Raw genomic sequence first — 18,787 nt, 5'->3', positions numbered from 1 at the left:
ACCAGCTTCCGTAGTTCAATAATTGGAGACCGAATAAATAAATATAAATTGATCGAAATTTACAACTTATCGTCATAAAATATAGTCAATAATATTATTGATTCTATTTAGTACATAATACATAATAAGTTGGTTTTATTCTCTTGCAACACTACTGCACAACAAAAACTGCGCCTGTCCATTGTTACCCATTGCTGGGTAACAAGCAGTAAAACCATGCATTGTCTACACAGTCCTATCAGTGGGAACAGCAAATGTGGTATCCTCCTAATAAGTTTTACCTGTTGTTTGCACCGTCAACAATCAACATCTGTCATGTTAAATAATGATGCTTCAAAAATTAGGCTTATAATGTTAGGAGAGGGCCCCAGTAAGATGTGGTTGCTTACCTAAGGGATTAGAGAGACCTTCAAGGATGAAAAAGAAAACCGGCGTTGGCACCAACATTCATATAAGGAAAGTTTCTGGTATCTCTATGATGAAAAGAAGAACAACTTCTAAAAGCTGCATTAAAACAATTCTAGGATTACGTACCCCAATTACTGAAAGAAGCACCATGGCCTTCTAAAAATTTGTAAGTATGAGGTATGTCCCTGAAAAAGTTGCTAGTATGAATCCAGGCAAACAAGCCTGTTATTTTTGAAATGAGGAGGCTCAAGACCAAGCTGCACCAAGGTCACAAAGTAGGAAGCAGCAAGATTTTTGATAAACAAGGAGATCATCAGATCAATGTGCTCATATAATTGGCTCTATAAAGGCCAGATTATGCTAAGATGCATCATCGTAGCTTGTCCAGGTATCAGGTGAAAAGATGTTAGGGATGCTATTGTTGGGTTATGAGGCTAACTTTCTAAACAAATGTGATTTTAATGAACGAAGTTTTCCTTCAATGGGATAATGGATATCAAAGGGTATTAGCAAAACAATGATCTCAGTATTTTTATAAACATTAAAGGGCAATTACAATAACAAATGTTTGGATATAGTTTGCCAATTTTTTTGTAGGTTTACAACCTACCAGGATGCGCGCCGAGTTGGACTTGTCGACGGTCGAACAAATATTTTACGAGTATCACCCGTTAAAAATTTTTACAAACACTATTAAGCTGTACACTATAAAGTTTACAGAACAATCAGAGAATACGTCGACGAAAATGACTGCCTACACATCGAGAGAAGTCATTATACTTTTACTCAGCACCAAAGAGACAACGCCTAAGCAGCAAAAGAGTTATTTATTTATTTTAAAGTTTATTTTTGTATCGCAAAAATGATGTAAAGTTTTTAATATGACGTAGAATTAAAGCTATTTCCGTACAGCCTAAGTATGCTCGTTAGAAAAACTATGAACATGCAAGCTTTCTTAAAAATTTTTGTTAGTCGGCTGACATTTTGGGTTGTACTGGATGTAACAAGTTTATTATCGGATGTCTACGTATATTTATTATGATATAATTATTCATTGTAATGTCAATAAAATTTAAATTTTGTTTTACTTAAAATTTTGTTTTACTTAACTTCTGTAATGTGATATACACATTCAGGAATACAGGGCCACAAGAAGGCCCATATATAGTACAACAAGAGGGCCCTAAATCAATATAGAATGATAAATACTAGTATTTGTTCACAATGTCATAAACAAAGAAACGATATTGATAGGTAAAGACTTTTCACTGCAACATTAAAAACTCAGTAGCGCTCGATTTGTGCCAGACGAAAGTTAAAATATTAATGACGATGACAATATGCGCACTCCCACATGGCACATATCATAAACGTTCGCCTAAATTTAATCAAACCGTGTTTACAGTTTAAATAACAGCTTAGTATAGAGGACACAACATTGTAAAAAAAGTCACATGATTATTTTAAGGCAGGCGAAATAATATTAATTTACAATCTAGCTAGATAGAAGCTCAAAAAAATTGCTCAGCTTATACGATCCGATCACATCATGTGATCGAGACGCGCGCTCGAGCCAGTAATAAGTAAGGTTTTTATTTAAGTTTCTTGATCTTGCTTCTTTCATGAAATGAATAGCTCAAAGTGCGATATAAAAAGGGTACTGCGTACGTTACTGGGCCGCACTCAGCCTGTCATTCCGCCGAATCTCTATTCTATGTTAATGAACATAATAGCCTGAGGTCCCCAGGTAATGCGTACGCTGCGCACAAAAATTTTCTATTTCCTTTGGAGGACTTCGACGCGCCGCGCAAACGAGCATTAATGCATTTTTGCTTCGCATCGAAGTCGTCGTCGTCGATCGTTGCTCGCAGAGCAACGATCTCGATGGATTGACATCGTCAATCACAAATCAACTATTTCCTCTAAAACGGTAATTTTATCAAAATTTCAGAAAATATAGCTTTAGCCTATAAATCAAATTTAAGAGTTCCGAAAGTTTCACAAAATTTCATTAATTATAAAGAATATAATGTGGCACGCCACTCTCTCAAGTTGATTGAACACAATTTAGCTAAGTTATGACCTTTAATTAGTAATTTCGTCACCCAATCAGTGATCTCATCGGGAACCATTTGCTAACGTGCAACAATTAACCTCATTAGGCGGTACCAAACTTAATTGACAATGTCAATTCATCGCAGCTCGGCGAGGCCCAGTAGCGCATTTCGCCGATCTGTCGTTGTGAGAAGTATAATTGAGTGCGCGGCACGGCACAGTAACGCATCGCGCTACAAGTACCAAACATGTTGTAGGATGACTGGACATCAGTGCGAGGCTTCACAGTTCCTACCTAAAACATTTCGCTGAAAAGATCAGCCTTAAGAAAGGCCAACGGTTTTGTGATGTGATATCATTTGTCAGACGAAGACTGCGTTTTAATTTACTCAGAAACCTGTATTATATACAGGTTAATGTACTATATAATCTCAATCAGTGGTTACATTGCTATATAATATATAATATTATATATATTATATATATAATATTATATATATAATATTATGTGTATATTGTTTGAATAATTTTATATATCAGGGGTTACAGAGGTACCAAAACTCTTCCACCCACTGCGATAAGTGATTTGGACCTTAACCTGATCAACACTCCTAAACCGTAAACGTTTAATTAACAGGCCATGGAGTGCTTAAGTTAGGTGCAGTGGGGGTCTAAACTGCTTTTTGTTGTGATGTGAATTTGTGGATTTTATTTCTATCTATTGAATTGGTTTATTCATTTTTCGAGGGTGTCTATCCTTATAGCTATACAATTACCATTGCTGAAATTACCTGTATACTGTTCGAAACATTTTATGTGGTGGGATGACGATCTGATCATTTTGAGTGAATACTGATAGTGAAGCTTTCCTTAAAATCAAAGATATTCGCGTTATATCGCTTCGGTCTCTTCTTTTGATTGGTCGGCGTCGACTGTAAGCCTTCCTTGCGGTGGCTTTCACAACGCGTCCCCATTCTCCAACTCCTGCTGCTAGAGAGAGAGACTCCCAAATTATATACCATAATTATATTATACATAGATATCGACAACAGACTCCGAGAGTCTTGAAGTTCTGTTACCACCGCCCCTGGTGCAACCCCTTACGGGTTAACGATGAGGAGACAGGGACTTCCAGGGACGGTCATGGCCTGCTACATGCAACTCGTAGGAGTGTGCAATGTTCCTGTAACGTCACTGTAGACCACTCTTCTGTCGTTGTTTTGAGTGTCCGATCCAAAAACCAAATCCTAGGGTACACGAGACGTGGAAGCCTGTGAGCGTGTTAGAGTCTGTTAAGTGTTAGAGTCCTAGGGTTACACGAGACGTGGTAGCCTGTGAGCGTGTTAAATCCTAAGGTTACACGAGACTCGGTAGCCTGTGAGCGTGTTAAATCCTGGGGTTACACGAGACGTGGTAGTCTGTGAGCGTGTAGACCGCTCCTCTATCGTTGTTTTCAGTGTCCGATCCAAAACCAAATCCTAGGGTACACGAGACGTGGAAGCCTGTGAGCGTGTTAGAGTCTGTTAATTGTTACTGTTAGAGTCCTAGGGTTACACGAGACGTGGTAGCCTGTGAGCGTGTTAAATCCTAAGGTTACACGAGACTTGGTAGCCTGTGAGCGTGTTAAATCCTGGGGTTACACGAGACGTGGTAGTCTGTGAGCGTGTAGACCGCTCCTCTATCGTTGTTTTGAGTGTCCGATCCAAAACCAAATCCTGGGGTTACACGAGACATGGTAGCCTGTGAACGTGTCAAATCCTGGGGTTACACGAGACATGGTAGCCTGTGAGCGTGTAGACCGCTCCTCTATCGTTGTTTTGAGTGTCCGATTCAAAACCAAATCCTAGGGTACACGAGACGTGGAAGCCTGTGAGCGTGTTAGAGTCTATTAAGTGTTAGAGTCCTAGGGTTACACGAGACGTGGTAGTCTGTGAGCGTGTAGACCGCTCCTCTATCGTTGTTTTGAGTGTCCGATCCAAAACCAAATCCTGGGGTTACACGAGACATGGTAGCCTGTGAACGTGTCAAATCCTGGGGTTACACGAGACATGGTAGCCTGTGAGCGTGTAGACCGCTCCTCTATCGTTGTTTTGAGTGTCCGATCCAAAACCAAATCCTAGGGTACACGAGACGTGGAAGCCTGTGAGCGTGTTAGAGTCTATTAAGTGTTAGAGTCCTAGGGTTACACGAGACGTGGTAGCCTGTGAGCGTGTTAAATCCTAAGGTTACACGAGACTTGGTAGCCTGTGAGCGTGTTAAATCCTAAGGTTACACGAGACTTGGTAGCCTGTGAGCGTGTTAAATCCTGGGGTTACACGAGACGTGGTAGTCTGTGAGCGTGTAGACCGCTACTCTATCGTTGTTTTGAGTGTCCGATCCAAAACCAAGTCCTGGGGTTACACGAGACATGGTAGCCTGTGAGCGTGTAGACTGCTCCTCTATCGTTGTTTTCAGTGTCCGATCCAAAACCAAATCCTGGGGTTACACGTCATGTGGGGGCCTGTGAGCATGTTAGTTTCCTGCGGAAGGTGTTATTTGCCTGTGGGAAAAGCGGTTATGCTGCGGTTCTAAGGTTAGTAGAGGCTATTAGAGCCTTTCCTTGTTGTAGAGATGGCTAGTCCCTTCCTTTGCATAGGTTAGAAACACTCATGCACCTCCCGTTCGAGCCACCCACCCCACACCGCGTGGAGGTTCGGTGAGGTTTTTCGTGGGGCCGCTTCGGTCTCATGCTGCCCTATAAGCAGTCTCGAACCGATCAGACGGTTGATTGAGTGAGGAGATCACTGATTAAGTGTCGGGATCAAGTGTCCACCAGATCTTAAAATTATCATAACTAGCTTAATTGTGTACACACTCCCAGCTTTAGACCCCTATGTTAACCTTGCAGCAGCTGTGTCAGCCCAATATACTCTAGAAGTATGATCGCACTTATTTTAATGAACAAGAGACCCTTAATTAATACAATCAGATACTCGTCAACTCAGCAGCAGTTTCCGCCCGTGTGATGTGTTGTCCTTCTCCTTTCTGTGTCCCCGTCGTTTTGTTTTGCAAATATTTTGTTTTTTACAACATGTAGTAGTGTTTAAAGCAGATATTACAATCGAACTTAATAATTTTAAAAAAATTAAAAAAAACACAGCGATGTGTTTTATTTTATTTTTTAGTAGTGTTTAAAGCAGATATTACAATCGAACTTAATAATAACAAATACAAATACTAGACATCTAACTTTTTAACGTGTATTATATTATATATATCATGTTGCGCATGTTCTGAGACCAGAACATAAAGGGTACCTAATGAGACTCAAAAACGCCAAAATTTAAATATCTTGTAGAGCTCGAGGTAACAGTGTTATTTACAATATTCCTCTTAAATACATAATTTTTAAAGCTGAATGAAATGCTATGGTTGATGAAATGTAAAAAAATGAAGCATCAATGAGAAATGTTGGCTCCAAACTGATGATACAGAAATATAAACAGACAGAGGTGGTTTTGTTTTTATACAGAGATGGTTTTTAAATGGCCATCAGAATGGAGGGATTCAGATGCCATGTCTTATTTCATCTCGGATTTTGCTTCTACATCAGTGAGGTAAAATTTCTATTATTGTAGGTGCATAATTGGTAATTTTTTAGTCTGGTATATTTAATAATCAATGTGCAAATCAATACTCCATGCTCATAGATTTCAGTAAATGCTTTGTTGTAACAAGCTTTTGTACAATTCAGACCTTCTCGAAAGCTCAATTTTTGGAGCAATCTCATCTGTGCAGTATGTCAATACCGCAAAACTCCATTTGTTACAATTAGTGAGCTAAAGCGATGCCTTGCCTGGAGGGGAGTTCCACCTCAATGTAAGTACAGCAAAACGATAATGCTTTTGGGAATTATACTACAGTAAATCAAAACTTAACATATCAATAATTCATCTGATGAGCATAAACTCTACTGGGGTAGATCAGGTTTTGCGGTAAAAAGAATTTTTAGAGTATTTTTATTGTGCAGATTTAATTTAGCAATTTTGTTATACCACTTGAAACTTTTGAAATAAGTCTTTTTCAGGCTTAGAAGGTGTTCTCGAGGAGATGCAAAACAAACGGACAGTACTTAAACTTGAAAAGTTAACAGAAACCTGGTCAAGGTGGGGTTTTGGGGTTCTGGCCTCTCCTTTGACCTCTGTGTGGAGACGAATAGTCCCTGATACTTCTGAGCAGAAGTTTGTCGTAGTTTCTGTGTTAGAAGTAATTTTTGATGATAATTTTACTTTCAAATCAAAAATATTTGGATCCTTATTTTACATTTTTGGAGTTTTAGTACAATATATAATATGTAGCTATTAGTACTATTGATATCACTTTACGATTGTAAACAAATTATTGTTTATATTTATTATTTATAAACGGTAACGATTCTTCGCTTCAGGAGTGTCGATCAAAGGTGATAAACTCTGTGTACCACAATGACGACCTCCTATTCACAATTCAAGAGTGGAATAATTTAATGTTGACATTCGTACATCCCAGTAACTTGGAGAATTTAAACAACTATCTTGGTTTTCGCTGGTGAGGAAGGGGCTGGGGTAATGAAAAATGATAGTTTTTCATGAAAAGGTGTCAAGGAACTTGTGTTTTCAAGGTTCATGGTAAATCTCAGACAACGATATACTTAAATTTCATTGGCTGTGTCTGCATGTTGATTTGACTTATTTTAAAATATTTCATCATTCAGTGACATTGTAATGTACGGTGACCCTGTATCATTGGTCAAAGTGAGAGCTCCAGATGAGAAAGTAGTCAGTTCAATCTCACAAGTAGACATAGCAATTGGGAAAGCGAAAGCAACAAGAGATGCTCTCTGTTCCCAGATCAAGCAACTGAGTGGGAAAGTTAACGATCTCCTGACTGCTGCCAGAAAGGCTAAAAATAAAAATGCAGCTCTGGCTCATCTCCGGTTTGTAGCTTGTTTTTGTTCAGGTGGCCAGATTGTGTTTTAATAATTTTAATGATCGAATTTTAAGATTCTTGCGGTATGGTTAATCAGATTGAATCCAACAGATCAACATATTTTGTACTGAAATGTTTTAAGATTATCGTCAACTCATTATTTTAAACCCAACTTTATATAACAGACGTAAGAAGTTGTATGAGAGATCAATAGCAAAATGGGAAGGTGCACTCAACAACACAGAATCACTTCTGCTCCAGCTAGAAGAATCGCAGCACAACAAAACGGTAAGTATTGAAAATATTTGCTTGAAGTTAACTGTGTTTAGTTATATAGTTTAGTTCTAAGTTTTTAGATTGGACAGTTACGAGAACGATTGAAGGCTGGAACAGTTCAAATGGATCACCCCAATAAATTACCACTATTCAGATCCTGTCAACCCTGAAAGTGGGTGCAGAAGCCCTCAAACAGAACAAAGTGTCCCTGAATGAAGTTGACGACATAATGGATCAGCTTGATGAGGTAGCTTAGTCATGTGATTAGTTGTTTTGTCTCCTGATCGGGTGTTTTACTATTTAAGCAGTTAAATCTTTGTAGCAGATGTTGACTCAAAACAGGAAATATGCCCTGCCCCTGACCAATTTTAAGAAGATCATACAAATTCGTGTGGTTATTTGTGTTTTATTTGCTTACTCTGTATCAGTTCTTCTTCACAGTACAAGTCATATGAAGATGACCTGAACTCTGCGATGACATCACTAGATACCAACGTTGACTGTGACATGAGTTTATCAGAGGAGTTAGCTAACTTGCTAGCTGATAACAGTGAGCCTCCCCCTAAGAAGCAGGTAGTTAGTCAAGTTTTACTTTTTGTTCTTTTGTTGGTTTTAGCTGTGTGAACATTTTGTGTGAACATTTGAACGCAAAACGTCTAATACTATACACAGTATAGTATACTGTGAAATGAAACAATGTGTTTAGTGTTTACCTGGTAGTATGAGACGACACACCAATATTTATACCATCCTCCAGTTAGAATATATACTCAGATCATGTCACTCTGAATCCTGATTACTTGTTGAACCTCACAATCTCTCAAATCCCAGTCCCAGGACCGAGAGGTTATAGACCTGACATTAGAAGAAGAAGGAGACATACCAGACAACACCAGACTCCAGGACAACATGCTGTCCTCCGAGGAGCTAGCAGAGTTGTACTCTATACAAGAAGAGCTTGATAACGCACCAACCCCACCTGAGGAGTTTGATGAAGTAGAGCACCCTGTCGAGAGAGAGGCCCCTCCAAAGGAGATGTTAGCGAGGTTATCTCCGGAGTTACGGAGAAAACCTGGGAGAAAACTGGTCGGGACATTGATGGAATAGTTGTTAGGATTTGAGAACAAGTGTCTTATTATATATGACCTGGTATTGATTAATTTTGTTTGGAGGTGAGTTAAGTTCATGGGGGATACGCGTTTTTTAAATTTCCAAATTTTTGTTTATATTCTGAATGGGTAGATTTCATGATATATGAATAAACCGTCCAGATTTTATTATTTTAATAACAGTAAAGAATTAACCAGTTATAAATATAATTACAATCGTATAATATTACTATCATCCGGTTACAGTAATCCTGAAGAAGCCTCGTTTTCCAGATCCATAGGTCACCATGTAGACTCCATCATCTTTACAGGTCAGCAATCCGGTTTCCTCTATTCCTAAGATACTGTGCTTGGTATTAGGTCTGCCCAAACCCTTGAACACTCTGTGAACATCATTTCTGGTAGCCTCATTAGCGTAACTTTAAAGTCCGTTTCTGATTCAAGTCCTGGAATACTGTCTCCTTCCGAAACCTTTTTCAAACGAATATCAGTTTTTTCGAGAGACTGCAAACTCCCGGTAGCAACACTGAATTTGGAACTATCTAGGGCCTCCCTGGGTCAACAAATATATTTTTCACGATGATGAATCGAATATCTTTATCAGTTCTCGGTAGTCCGCATCCTACGAAATGAAACTAATTTGGTATGGTCCTGATGGTGAGTGATCTCCTGTCCCTGCCTTAATTTCCCACTTATCTTCCCATCTTCCCCATATGTCACCACGTAGATCCTCACAGGCCCTCATTTTTGCTGAAATTGGTCTGTCGCCAATAATTCAAAAAAGTTAAAACTCTGTGACATATGTTTCTTCGTATATAATATTATTATATAAAAATTAGAAAGCTGGTGGCCACACAGTCACAGGGAATGCATACAATATACAGAAAGAAAACTCCAAATTATAATATAGATAATGTTATAAAATTTGTTTAAGAATGAGGTTGCGACAGTGTTGTTGTGACATACGATTTTATCAATAATAAATTATTTTGTGATCTTTGTATGAGGCTGTATAGTACTCAAACTTATAAACCGAAATTTATTTTAATCCAAATAAAACATAGCTTGTAATTGTCTCACAAAACTTTATACCCTGAATTTCAATATTCCTCACAAGACTTCTATTTAAACAGAAAGATATAGAAATAATATAGACACAATATAATATAGCTTTAATCTAATGAAGATTACTGTACTTCAAAATATAATTTTATCAATTGTTTGATTCTCAGTAAATAAAACATCAGATAACAGTTCTTTATTCTTGAGAAGATGAGCCTAGTGGAGAGTACAGTGTTGTGTTTCTGGGCGGTGTCAGTATGTGGTCCTCCTCTTGTAAAACTATTGTCGTATTTCACTGGTGGAAAGTTCGACAGCCTGCTTACATGGGGTAAGTACATTAATTATCAATTAATTAATTAATTAACAAATAAAGGTAGAGAACAATCGGTGAATTTGAGGCTTGTAATTTTCCTAGTCAGAATTAATAACCACAGAAAGTGCTGTACCTATGTTCTATAATACAAAATGTGCATCTTCCTTATGCTGAACAGGTACTTACTATTAAAAGTTTAAAAATGTGCTTCTCTACCCCACGAGAATCCAAATCTATAGGCCACCTATATAACTTACTATACATTCGGTATATAATTTGTTATTGGACAGGTTTCGTTAATGTTACTGAAGCGTATTTTAACAGTATTCATACCGTAAAACTGTTCTCTGCATACCGATTCATTATGCATTGCAGTGTGTATCATAACGTTCAGTGTGTATGAGTTATCATTATATTACAATGTTGTATTTCAAGCCTCCTCACATTTCAGGTAAAACATTGGAAACAAAAGAGCCTAGCCGACTCCTTGTCCCTCACCGGTTCTTCACACACTTCTACACAACTGGTTACCTGTTTAACACTATCTTCTTGTTAGACTTGATCTTCCAGACTTCCTTTATCAGTTTCACCATATCATCTGCAGAGGATTTGCTACAAACTATTTTAACCCCTCTTGGTATAGGACAGTTTGAAAAGTTCAAGTTCTCAGCTACCCAGCCCTGGTTACCCACCCTTCTCCTTCACGCTCAACTAACTCGCCGGTTACTTGAAAGTCTGTTGATTGTAAAACATGATAAGAGTAAGATGCACGCTGCTCATCTCCTCTTTGCACTGTGTTATTACCCTCTACTCTCACTCTCTATCAACGTCTCATCAGTCTTAGTTTCTACTCCTGTTGCTGTTCTCTCGGTCGTGGTATTCTGCTGGGCTTCACTTCATCAGTACAGGTGTCACGTGATACTAGCAGAGTTGCGCGCAAGTGGGCGTAACGTGTATGGAATACCTTATGGGGATTGGTTTGTGTTTGTGTCGTCCCACATTATCTGGCAGAGATTCTTATCTATATCTCAATATTTGTTAGTTCTGGGGGTGGTTACTTGCTTGGTGCAAATTGTTTGTATCAGATTCTTAACTTTAGTTTGATTTGTACTCCGCCTACTCACAATTGGTATTTAAGAAGTTTGAGGACTATCCTAAAAATCGTAAAATATTGGTTCCTTTTGTTTATTAGTCTTTGATAAGTACTTATAAATTATGAATGTTTATTAAAAGAAAGCTTCCGACGACTTTCCAGTCAGAATTATATTCCCCCTTCGGAATCGAGGGTAGTGTGATATTATTATTTCCTGTAACGGTATGATATAACAGTATAGGGGCTGTTCACATTATATATTAAGTAATGAGTTATCAGCCGTATAAATAGATTTTTGATGCAAGTCCATTACTTAATAATTATTCGTAGCTTCTGTTTTAATGAAACTTTATGCTAATTGTTCTTAAGCAGATTAGGATTAGGAATGACAATTGCTTTGCTATCATTTTCTATTTTCTTATTAATATATAATATAATAAATAGGCTACAGATTCCCTTGTAAGTTTATCTAATCATGGATGATCATATTTTACAGTTATCATTATTATCATCGGATATGTTTACTGCTTGCGTCAAATATCTTAGTTTCACTCTTTCCTCTTGGTATTTGGACCAATTCCACATAATATCTGTACCTGATGATTGAAAGTCGAGAAATTGATTCAGTTTAATTGCAATGCCATAATAAGGTTATATCTCCTAAATGTATTTGTCTTCATATTCTTTCGATTTTTGATGAAGGAAATCTTTCCAGATACTCATGTCGATGGGTAATTGGCATCGCTGATGCTGTCATTGATGTGTTGACGAGAATTGGACTGGACTAGATGAAACAAGAATATCTGCTGAAGCGACTTTAATTTTCAGCATTTGCAATGTTTTTCGGACTATCTAAAAATCTAATAAACTTCTTCAGAAACTTTGAAATACCTCAAATAGTTACCATTAACATTATTCCTGAGGAATCATCGTCATATGAAAATGATCCACCTGATCAGAAATTCATTTGCAATTCAGTCATCTTGGCACTTCACAGTGAGAAATTCAAAAGAATCATCTCAGCTGGAACCGATAAGATAGATATTAAAAATTTCAGCACTCCTGGCGGAGTTGAAATTGTGAGGCACTGTATTGAATTCATGTATGGAGATCGGGCGGCTGTTACGAGAACGTATGATATCATTGGTGTGTGTAAGTTTGCTGATGTTTGGGAGATCCCAAGTCTTTGGGTTGCTGGATTAAATCGAATAAAAACAGATTTATCTGGTGACCCTTGTAAACTCTTTGAATTTCATCAACTTTTGAGCATTGTGACCGAACGGAATTTACAGCATGAAGAACTTTGGAGAGAATTTGAGAAAACAGCTCGGGAAAATGCCGACAGTTTGATTGAGCATGTCATGGGGATGTCTGTTCTGCAGGAGATTGATGACAGAATATGTAAAGGATTGATAAAGAACTCAAAAACGGCTATTTGTGGACAGTTTGTCACATCACTAATCAAAGAAGGTGACGATTCTAGAGAGTTTGTGTTACAGAACGTTCAGTTGATTCCTATAGCCACAGCATTTTCTGACGAGACGGAGTTTCTTCAATTCAAAAGTCTTTTTCTTCCATGGGAGCGGGGTCAGCTTGCATCCACTACTGCTGAATTTTACAAGCACCACCAGAAAAGTTCACAGATTCCTGACGATGAAGACAAACCTCTAAGTAACTCAATATTGCAAACTGATGAAATGATGGTCGAATTACATTCAGGTAGTTCCAGTAATACCAGTAAAGCCTCATCAATTACCAAATTAAGTAATATTAATGTGATTAGTGGCCGTTTGTCTACTAGTAGGGTAAAAGATCTAAATGAAGTGAATGAGCACATCGAACTGCCCTCAAAGGAACCTATCAAGATGGAAACTTTAAGACTGAAGTTGTTTTCCCACTCACGTTCAGCAGAACGTTTATTGAAGATTCCCCTCTCTGACTATCCAGCTCTCGTAAAGGGATTTCCTTTATACACTGGGTTGGACATAATTGGTCACTTCATTTCGGAATCAGACTCATTGAATTCACGTAATCTCATGAATTTGCTGGCACAATTTTTTGAACATCGGCTCATTCCTGAGATATTTTTAGAGGACGTCAAGACAATTGCTCTCTTAAAATGTAGTCGACGAGGCAGAATTCCAAGTCTCAAGCATGATCTTCAAGGACTTACTGCATCTGATAGAATAGAAACATTCACAATGACCAAGGTGTTCTTGAATAAAGAGGAATTTTGTGCACGACTTACAGAGGAGAAAAATATCAACATGCGACTTGAGGAGGGTGTTCCATGTCCGATAATAGAGTGTGATTCAGAAGGTGGATTACACGTCCTACACGGTTTCTATTTGGACTTTTCATCGGAGTCCTGTGTTAACTTTGTTTCTTCGGAGGATGATCATCAGGCCAGCATAATTCATTGTTATATGTTAGGCATGTCTGAGACTGGTATATGTTTATCTTATATCCCCATTTTACAGTTAACAATACCTCAAATAATTGATCGTGTTTCCAGTGATCATGTCGCTAGCATTCGACTCATCATCATCTTCTCAAATATGAAATATGAGGAATCGAATACATCTAAAAATGCTATTGTTAAGGGCATTCAAAGCTGGAATACGTCAGATGACCCAAACAATCGATCTAGTGAGGTTCCAGTCAGAGAAGACAAGACAAAAAAGACAGATACAAAAAAGACAAAGACAAAAAAGACAAAGACAAAAGTCAATAAGGCTGGACCAACTACCAAAGATCCAGATGCAGATTGGATAAATGTAGCCCAACCAGTGGCTATTCGTGGGAAAAATCCGTTACTCATGGGAAAAGTGGGAAAGGAGTTAATCGATAGGACTTCACTTTATGTAGGATTTGAACTTGTTGCCATGAATCTGTCAAGAACTGCCAATCCCAAAACTATGAAGAGACTGCAATCTCTACTCCCACCTTACTTCGATAACCCTTTATTACCAACAATAATGTTGGAAGATCTGAAACATCTAACAGCGACCGCCCAAAAAAGTAAAACGATGAAAGAGATCATTCATAGTTCACTGTCTATTTATTCTGTGCCCGGTAGGATTAAAACATTCAGTATTTCTGCGATAAATCGGAATATGGACCAGTTTCGTTCACAAATGATGGAGAGAAAGGTAATCAATGTGCATCCTTATCAACCTGTTTCATGCAGAGTCTGTTGTGGTGGTGAAAATTCTCACTCTAAATTTACAGATATCAACATCGATCTGTCCAGAGAATCGTTCGTCAATTTTTCCTCCGCTGATGGAGAGATACACAAAGATCATATTATTCACTGCTATGCTCTTGGACTGAACAAAAAGGGAGCGGTACATTCATATGTTTCAATCGTTCAACTTACAGTAGCAGAAATCAATCGTTTATTGAGCAAGAAAGGCACATCCTGTGTGAAAGTCGTGGTTGTCTTCTCAACAGATATTCTAAATTATCTTGAAATCTTCAGAAATGTTCTTGCTTTACGATTTCATCACGAGGAATCAACTTCAGTAATTAAAGATGAGTGTTGCGATGAAGAAACAAATGGTGCAGGTGGACAATGTGAAGTTGCACGAAATTGATCCGAGGAATTGGGAAAACGAAACAATTGAGATTGCATATCTGTTAAGTCATACTCTATACCTTTTGAACAGCTCATAGATGAGATTAAGAATTTCTCGCTGTACACCAGGTTAGATATAGTTGGACTTCGCCTTTCTTCGGATAAGCATGAAGGTCAGATATTTTTGCTGCACTGGTCCGTTTTTTCACGAATCCTTGGATACCAGTTTCTATTTTGGAGGACTTTAAAATGATCGCTCTTAAGTCGACATCAACAAGTCAGCTCATTAAGAGTTTATCAATTCCATGGGTGATAGGAAGATTGGAGGCTGTGGCAGTGACAATGACAGAGACGTGTGCCAAGTTTTGTAAGGTACTGAATCAAAAAAACAAATCAAACTATGCTCGGCTCCATTTGAGGAACTTGTAATCGATATGTCTGCAGACTCTATTGTTGAGTTTTCATGCGTCCCTAGTTTCTATAGAGACCATATAATGCACTGCTATGTTATGCAGCTGGATCAAGACGGTTCCGTTCTTCGGTATATTTCGATTTTGCTACTAAAAGTAAGTGAGATCCTAGAAATATTGTCGCATGAAAAAGGTCCTCATGCCGGTTCAGTTAAAGTTGTTGTCATATTATCGAAATCAATCCGGGTCAGTGATGATTTTTTGAAAAACTTTCTAGTGAGGAGGAATAGATATGATAACTTCAGGATAAATAAATTGGTTTCTCAGCCATGTGCAAGCAATGACCAATCGTCGAGTAGTACACTCAAAATTTCACCTTCGAGTTTTGATAAGGGGGTAATTAATGATGATGATGATGCCGTAGAGGTTACCCCCGTAGAGGTTACCCCCAGTAGCTCTGAAATCAGCGAAATAACATCCAGTAAAGCAAATGTTGTCAAGGAGCCAAACGTAACTGTCGGAGAAACTGAGAGAACTAGATTACTGGTTACCTGTACATATGTGTTCTGTAAAAAATTACCCACAAAAAATTAAAGAATTCGGTCTAACTCTATATTCTGGACTTGAGGCTATCGCTCACCTTGTATCAAAAAGAAATCTGACGGATAAGAACTTACTGCGTTTACTTCTACCCTATTTCAAGGACCTTGCTGTATCAGTAAGTATCTTAGAGGATGTCAGATGCATTGCTTTGAAAAAATGTAGCTCTCAGCAAAATTCTGTCCAAAAGAACTTGAGGAGTCATTTGATATCAATATGAATGGCAGAGTGGATACCTTCTCGATAGAAAAATACCACTATGATTTGCCAGAGTTTTTCAGACAACTGTCCATAGATAAAAGGATAAGCCTCAAACTGGACCACAGTGTTTTATGCCAAATTTGTGGTGATCAAGTAACGATGAGAAGTGCAAACAACAAAGAGACGACCAACCAAATGAAGACTCACATTCTTCAAGGTCTGGAGATTGATCTCTCATCTGATGCAAAAGTTGATTTTATTGGAGATGAAGAATTCCACAAAGACCACCTGATTCACTGTTATATAGTTGGACTGTGTGCTGACAAATCACCGATATCCTATGTCTCTATTCTACAGTTGACAGTAGGAGAAATCCTGGAGCAGATGTTAAAATATCCACTTTTTGGAGTGAAAATTGTAGCAGTCTTCTCCAAAAATGTTAGAGCAAACTTAAGCATATTTAATGGTATTCTTGTATAATTTTAACCAAAGACCTCTGTAAATGTTTGTACATTTTACATGCAAGATATTTATTGTAGGGAGCAAGTTCATTGTTAGTTACATCCAATGACTATAGACGTTAAAGTTTGTAGATGAATAGTTTTTATAATATGGTGACATAATTTGTATGTATTCTAAGTGTATGTTACATATTAGTTTAATTTAATATTATCATGTTTGATGACATTGTGTACTATAGACATAGTCGTTAATAATAATTAGTATACTGTTGTAATAGTTTTAATAGCTATCATAATAATATATATGGATTATGGGGTTTTTATTGAATGTATTAGATATTTTCTAATTGAATATTTAGATTTACAGTATTTAAAACTTCTCAAATCCTGTTTGATTTTTACTCTGCCTACGATTCGACCATATGTATATAATTACGTAATCAAATTTTTGTAATTTTAACCCCCTTCCCCCTCCATAAGCAGCCGTCATCACGACAGCAATATTACGTAATAAATGCCTGATCCAGTGACCGGGTGACCCCCAACTTCCAAATTTATGAGTTGCAGTAATTATTGATTATACATATTGACGTTGGCACAAGAAATACACCGGATATTAAAGAAGATCCGGTCGGTTTCTTGAGTTGAATTTTAATTTTCAAATTGTCGAATTGGTATTATTCTAGTATAGAGGGTAAAAATTAAAATTTTGATTACGTAATCAACAAGTAACTGCCAATTTCATATTGGCAAGCTAATGTTTAATTTGAATTCCATTCTCATTTCTAATAATTGTTCTCCACTTCTCCCTTTTATTTTCTGTAATTTCTAACAGCTGCAACTTTCCCAGACACCCATATGTTGATGGGCAGCATTGTTCCAGTGGTTTATGGAAATCCGAAAGAGCTACAACAAGAATATCTGAGGACGTTTTAGTTTTTCGGCGTCTGTAATGTTTTTTGGACTTCCTAAAAATCTGGTCGACTTCTTCAGAAACTTTGAAATTCCTCAAATAGTTGTTATTAACCTTGTTTCTGAAGAATCATCATCAAGTGGAGTTGAAAAAACTGTCCAGAGGTTTATTTGCAATTCAGTTGTCTTGGCTATTCACAGTGAAAAATTTCAAAAAATCATCGCAGCTGGAACTGATGAGATAAATCTTGAAAGTTTCAGCAATCCCAGTGGTGTGGAAGTTGTGAGGCATTGTATTGAATTCATGTACGGAGAACGATTAGCAGTTCACAGAGCAGATGATGTTATTGGTATGTGTAAATTTGCTGATATTTGGGACATACCAAGTCTTTGGGTTGCCTGTTTGAAACGGATTTCATTTGATCTCTCCGTTCGCCCTTTTACACTCTTTTATTATTATGAACTGTTGAGTATCGTTACTGAACAAAATTGGCAGCATGACGAACTTTGGAGAGAATTTGATAAGACAGCTCGGGAAAATGCCGACAGTTTGATAGAACATATTCTCACGAGGCTGCCTGATTTGCAAGACATTGACGACAGAATATGCGAAGGATTGATAAGGAACTCAAAAACGGCTATTTGTGGGCAGTTTATTTCGTGGCTTATCAACAATTTTGATGATTCTAGAGAGCTTGTGTTACGAAATCTTGAAATTATTCCTGTAGCCACCGCATTTTCTGACGAGACAGAATTTCTTCAATTCAAAAGTCTTTTTCTTCCACATGAGCGGTGTAAACTTGATTCCACTACTGCTCAATTTAACAAGCACCAGGCTAATCCGCACATTCCTACGACTGCTGATAATGAAGAGGAATTTTACAATGACGATAGGGCTGGCAGCTCACTGTCACAAACTAATTATGAAACCACAAAAGTTCTTCCTTTCAGAAACTCTGAAAATACGGTTGAAGTAACATCAATGATGAGTTTTGATAAAGTTGATTTGAGGAGTAGCTGTTCGTCAACTAAAACTATGAACAAAGCCATTAAAAAGGACCAAAACGAAGCTTTGAAGATTGAAAGCACTCGAAAAAAGTTATTCGCACACACGTCTACACCAGGAAGTATCTTGAAGCTTCCCCGAGTCGCCAAATACCCAGCACTGATAAAGAATTTTCCTTTTTACACAGGTTTGGACGTAGTTGGTCACTTCATTTCGAAATTAGAACTTCTTAACCAACGTAACATAATAAATTTGCTGGCACCCTATTTTGAAAATCGAATCATTCCGGATAGCGTTTTGGAGGACATAAAGACAGTTGGTCTCTCGAAATGCAGTCGACCAATTCAAATCGAAAGA

At 37.7% G+C, this 18,787-nt stretch overlaps 2 protein-coding genes across 3 annotated transcripts; both read left to right on the top strand.

The window, feature by feature from the left end:
• The first annotated feature begins 5,851 nt into the window (after positions 1-5,851).
• LOC134822732 (charged multivesicular body protein 7-like) lies at positions 5,852-9,846 on the top strand. 2 transcript variants are annotated; one of them, XM_063833958.1, is made up of 9 exons: positions 5,852-6,059; positions 6,197-6,321; positions 6,530-6,708; positions 6,890-7,029; positions 7,196-7,417; positions 7,596-7,698; positions 7,841-7,933; positions 8,128-8,259; positions 8,518-9,846. In XM_063833958.1, exons 1-9 carry the CDS (start codon positions 5,977-5,979, stop codon positions 8,791-8,793), a joined length of 1,353 nt encoding a protein of 450 aa, XP_063690028.1. In that variant the 5' UTR covers positions 5,852-5,976; the 3' UTR covers positions 8,794-9,846. The 2 variants fall into 2 exon arrangements, with proteins under 2 accessions (XP_063690028.1, XP_063690027.1); XM_063833957.1 differs by having other exon boundaries at positions 8,524-9,498.
• Positions 9,847-10,025: 179 nt separating this feature from the next.
• On the top strand, positions 10,026-11,466 carry LOC134822739 (polyprenol reductase-like). The gene is given in 4 exon segments (XM_063833978.1): positions 10,026-10,185; positions 10,622-11,161; positions 11,164-11,301; positions 11,304-11,466. Coding segments are annotated over 4 exon segments (855 nt in total). The 5' UTR covers positions 10,026-10,067; the 3' UTR covers positions 11,363-11,466.
• The last annotated feature ends 7,321 nt before the right edge of the window (positions 11,467-18,787 follow it).

The sequence above is a fragment of the Bolinopsis microptera genome, chromosome 11, assembly GCF_026151205.1.
Source record: "Bolinopsis microptera isolate Bmic1 chromosome 11, MBARI_Bmic_1.0, whole genome shotgun sequence".
In the NCBI taxonomy this organism is placed as follows: Eukaryota; Metazoa; Ctenophora; class Tentaculata; order Lobata; family Bolinopsidae; genus Bolinopsis; species Bolinopsis microptera.
This window is presented reverse-complemented; position numbering and strand designations above follow the sequence as displayed.

What these genes read in the sequence shown, in the direction of transcription:
- LOC134822732 (XM_063833958.1), top strand. Translation starts at nt 5,977, where the DNA reads ATGGTTTTTAAATGGCCATCAGAATGGAGGGATTCAGATGCCATGTCT. An exon ending in TTTGCTTCTACATCAGTGAG is followed by an intron (nt 6,060 to 6,196) that starts GTAAAATTTCTA and finishes TGTACAATTCAG; the next exon opens with ACCTTCTCGAAAGCTCAATT. An exon ending in GAGGGGAGTTCCACCTCAAT is followed by an intron (nt 6,322 to 6,529) that starts GTAAGTACAGCA and finishes AGTCTTTTTCAG; the next exon opens with GCTTAGAAGGTGTTCTCGAG.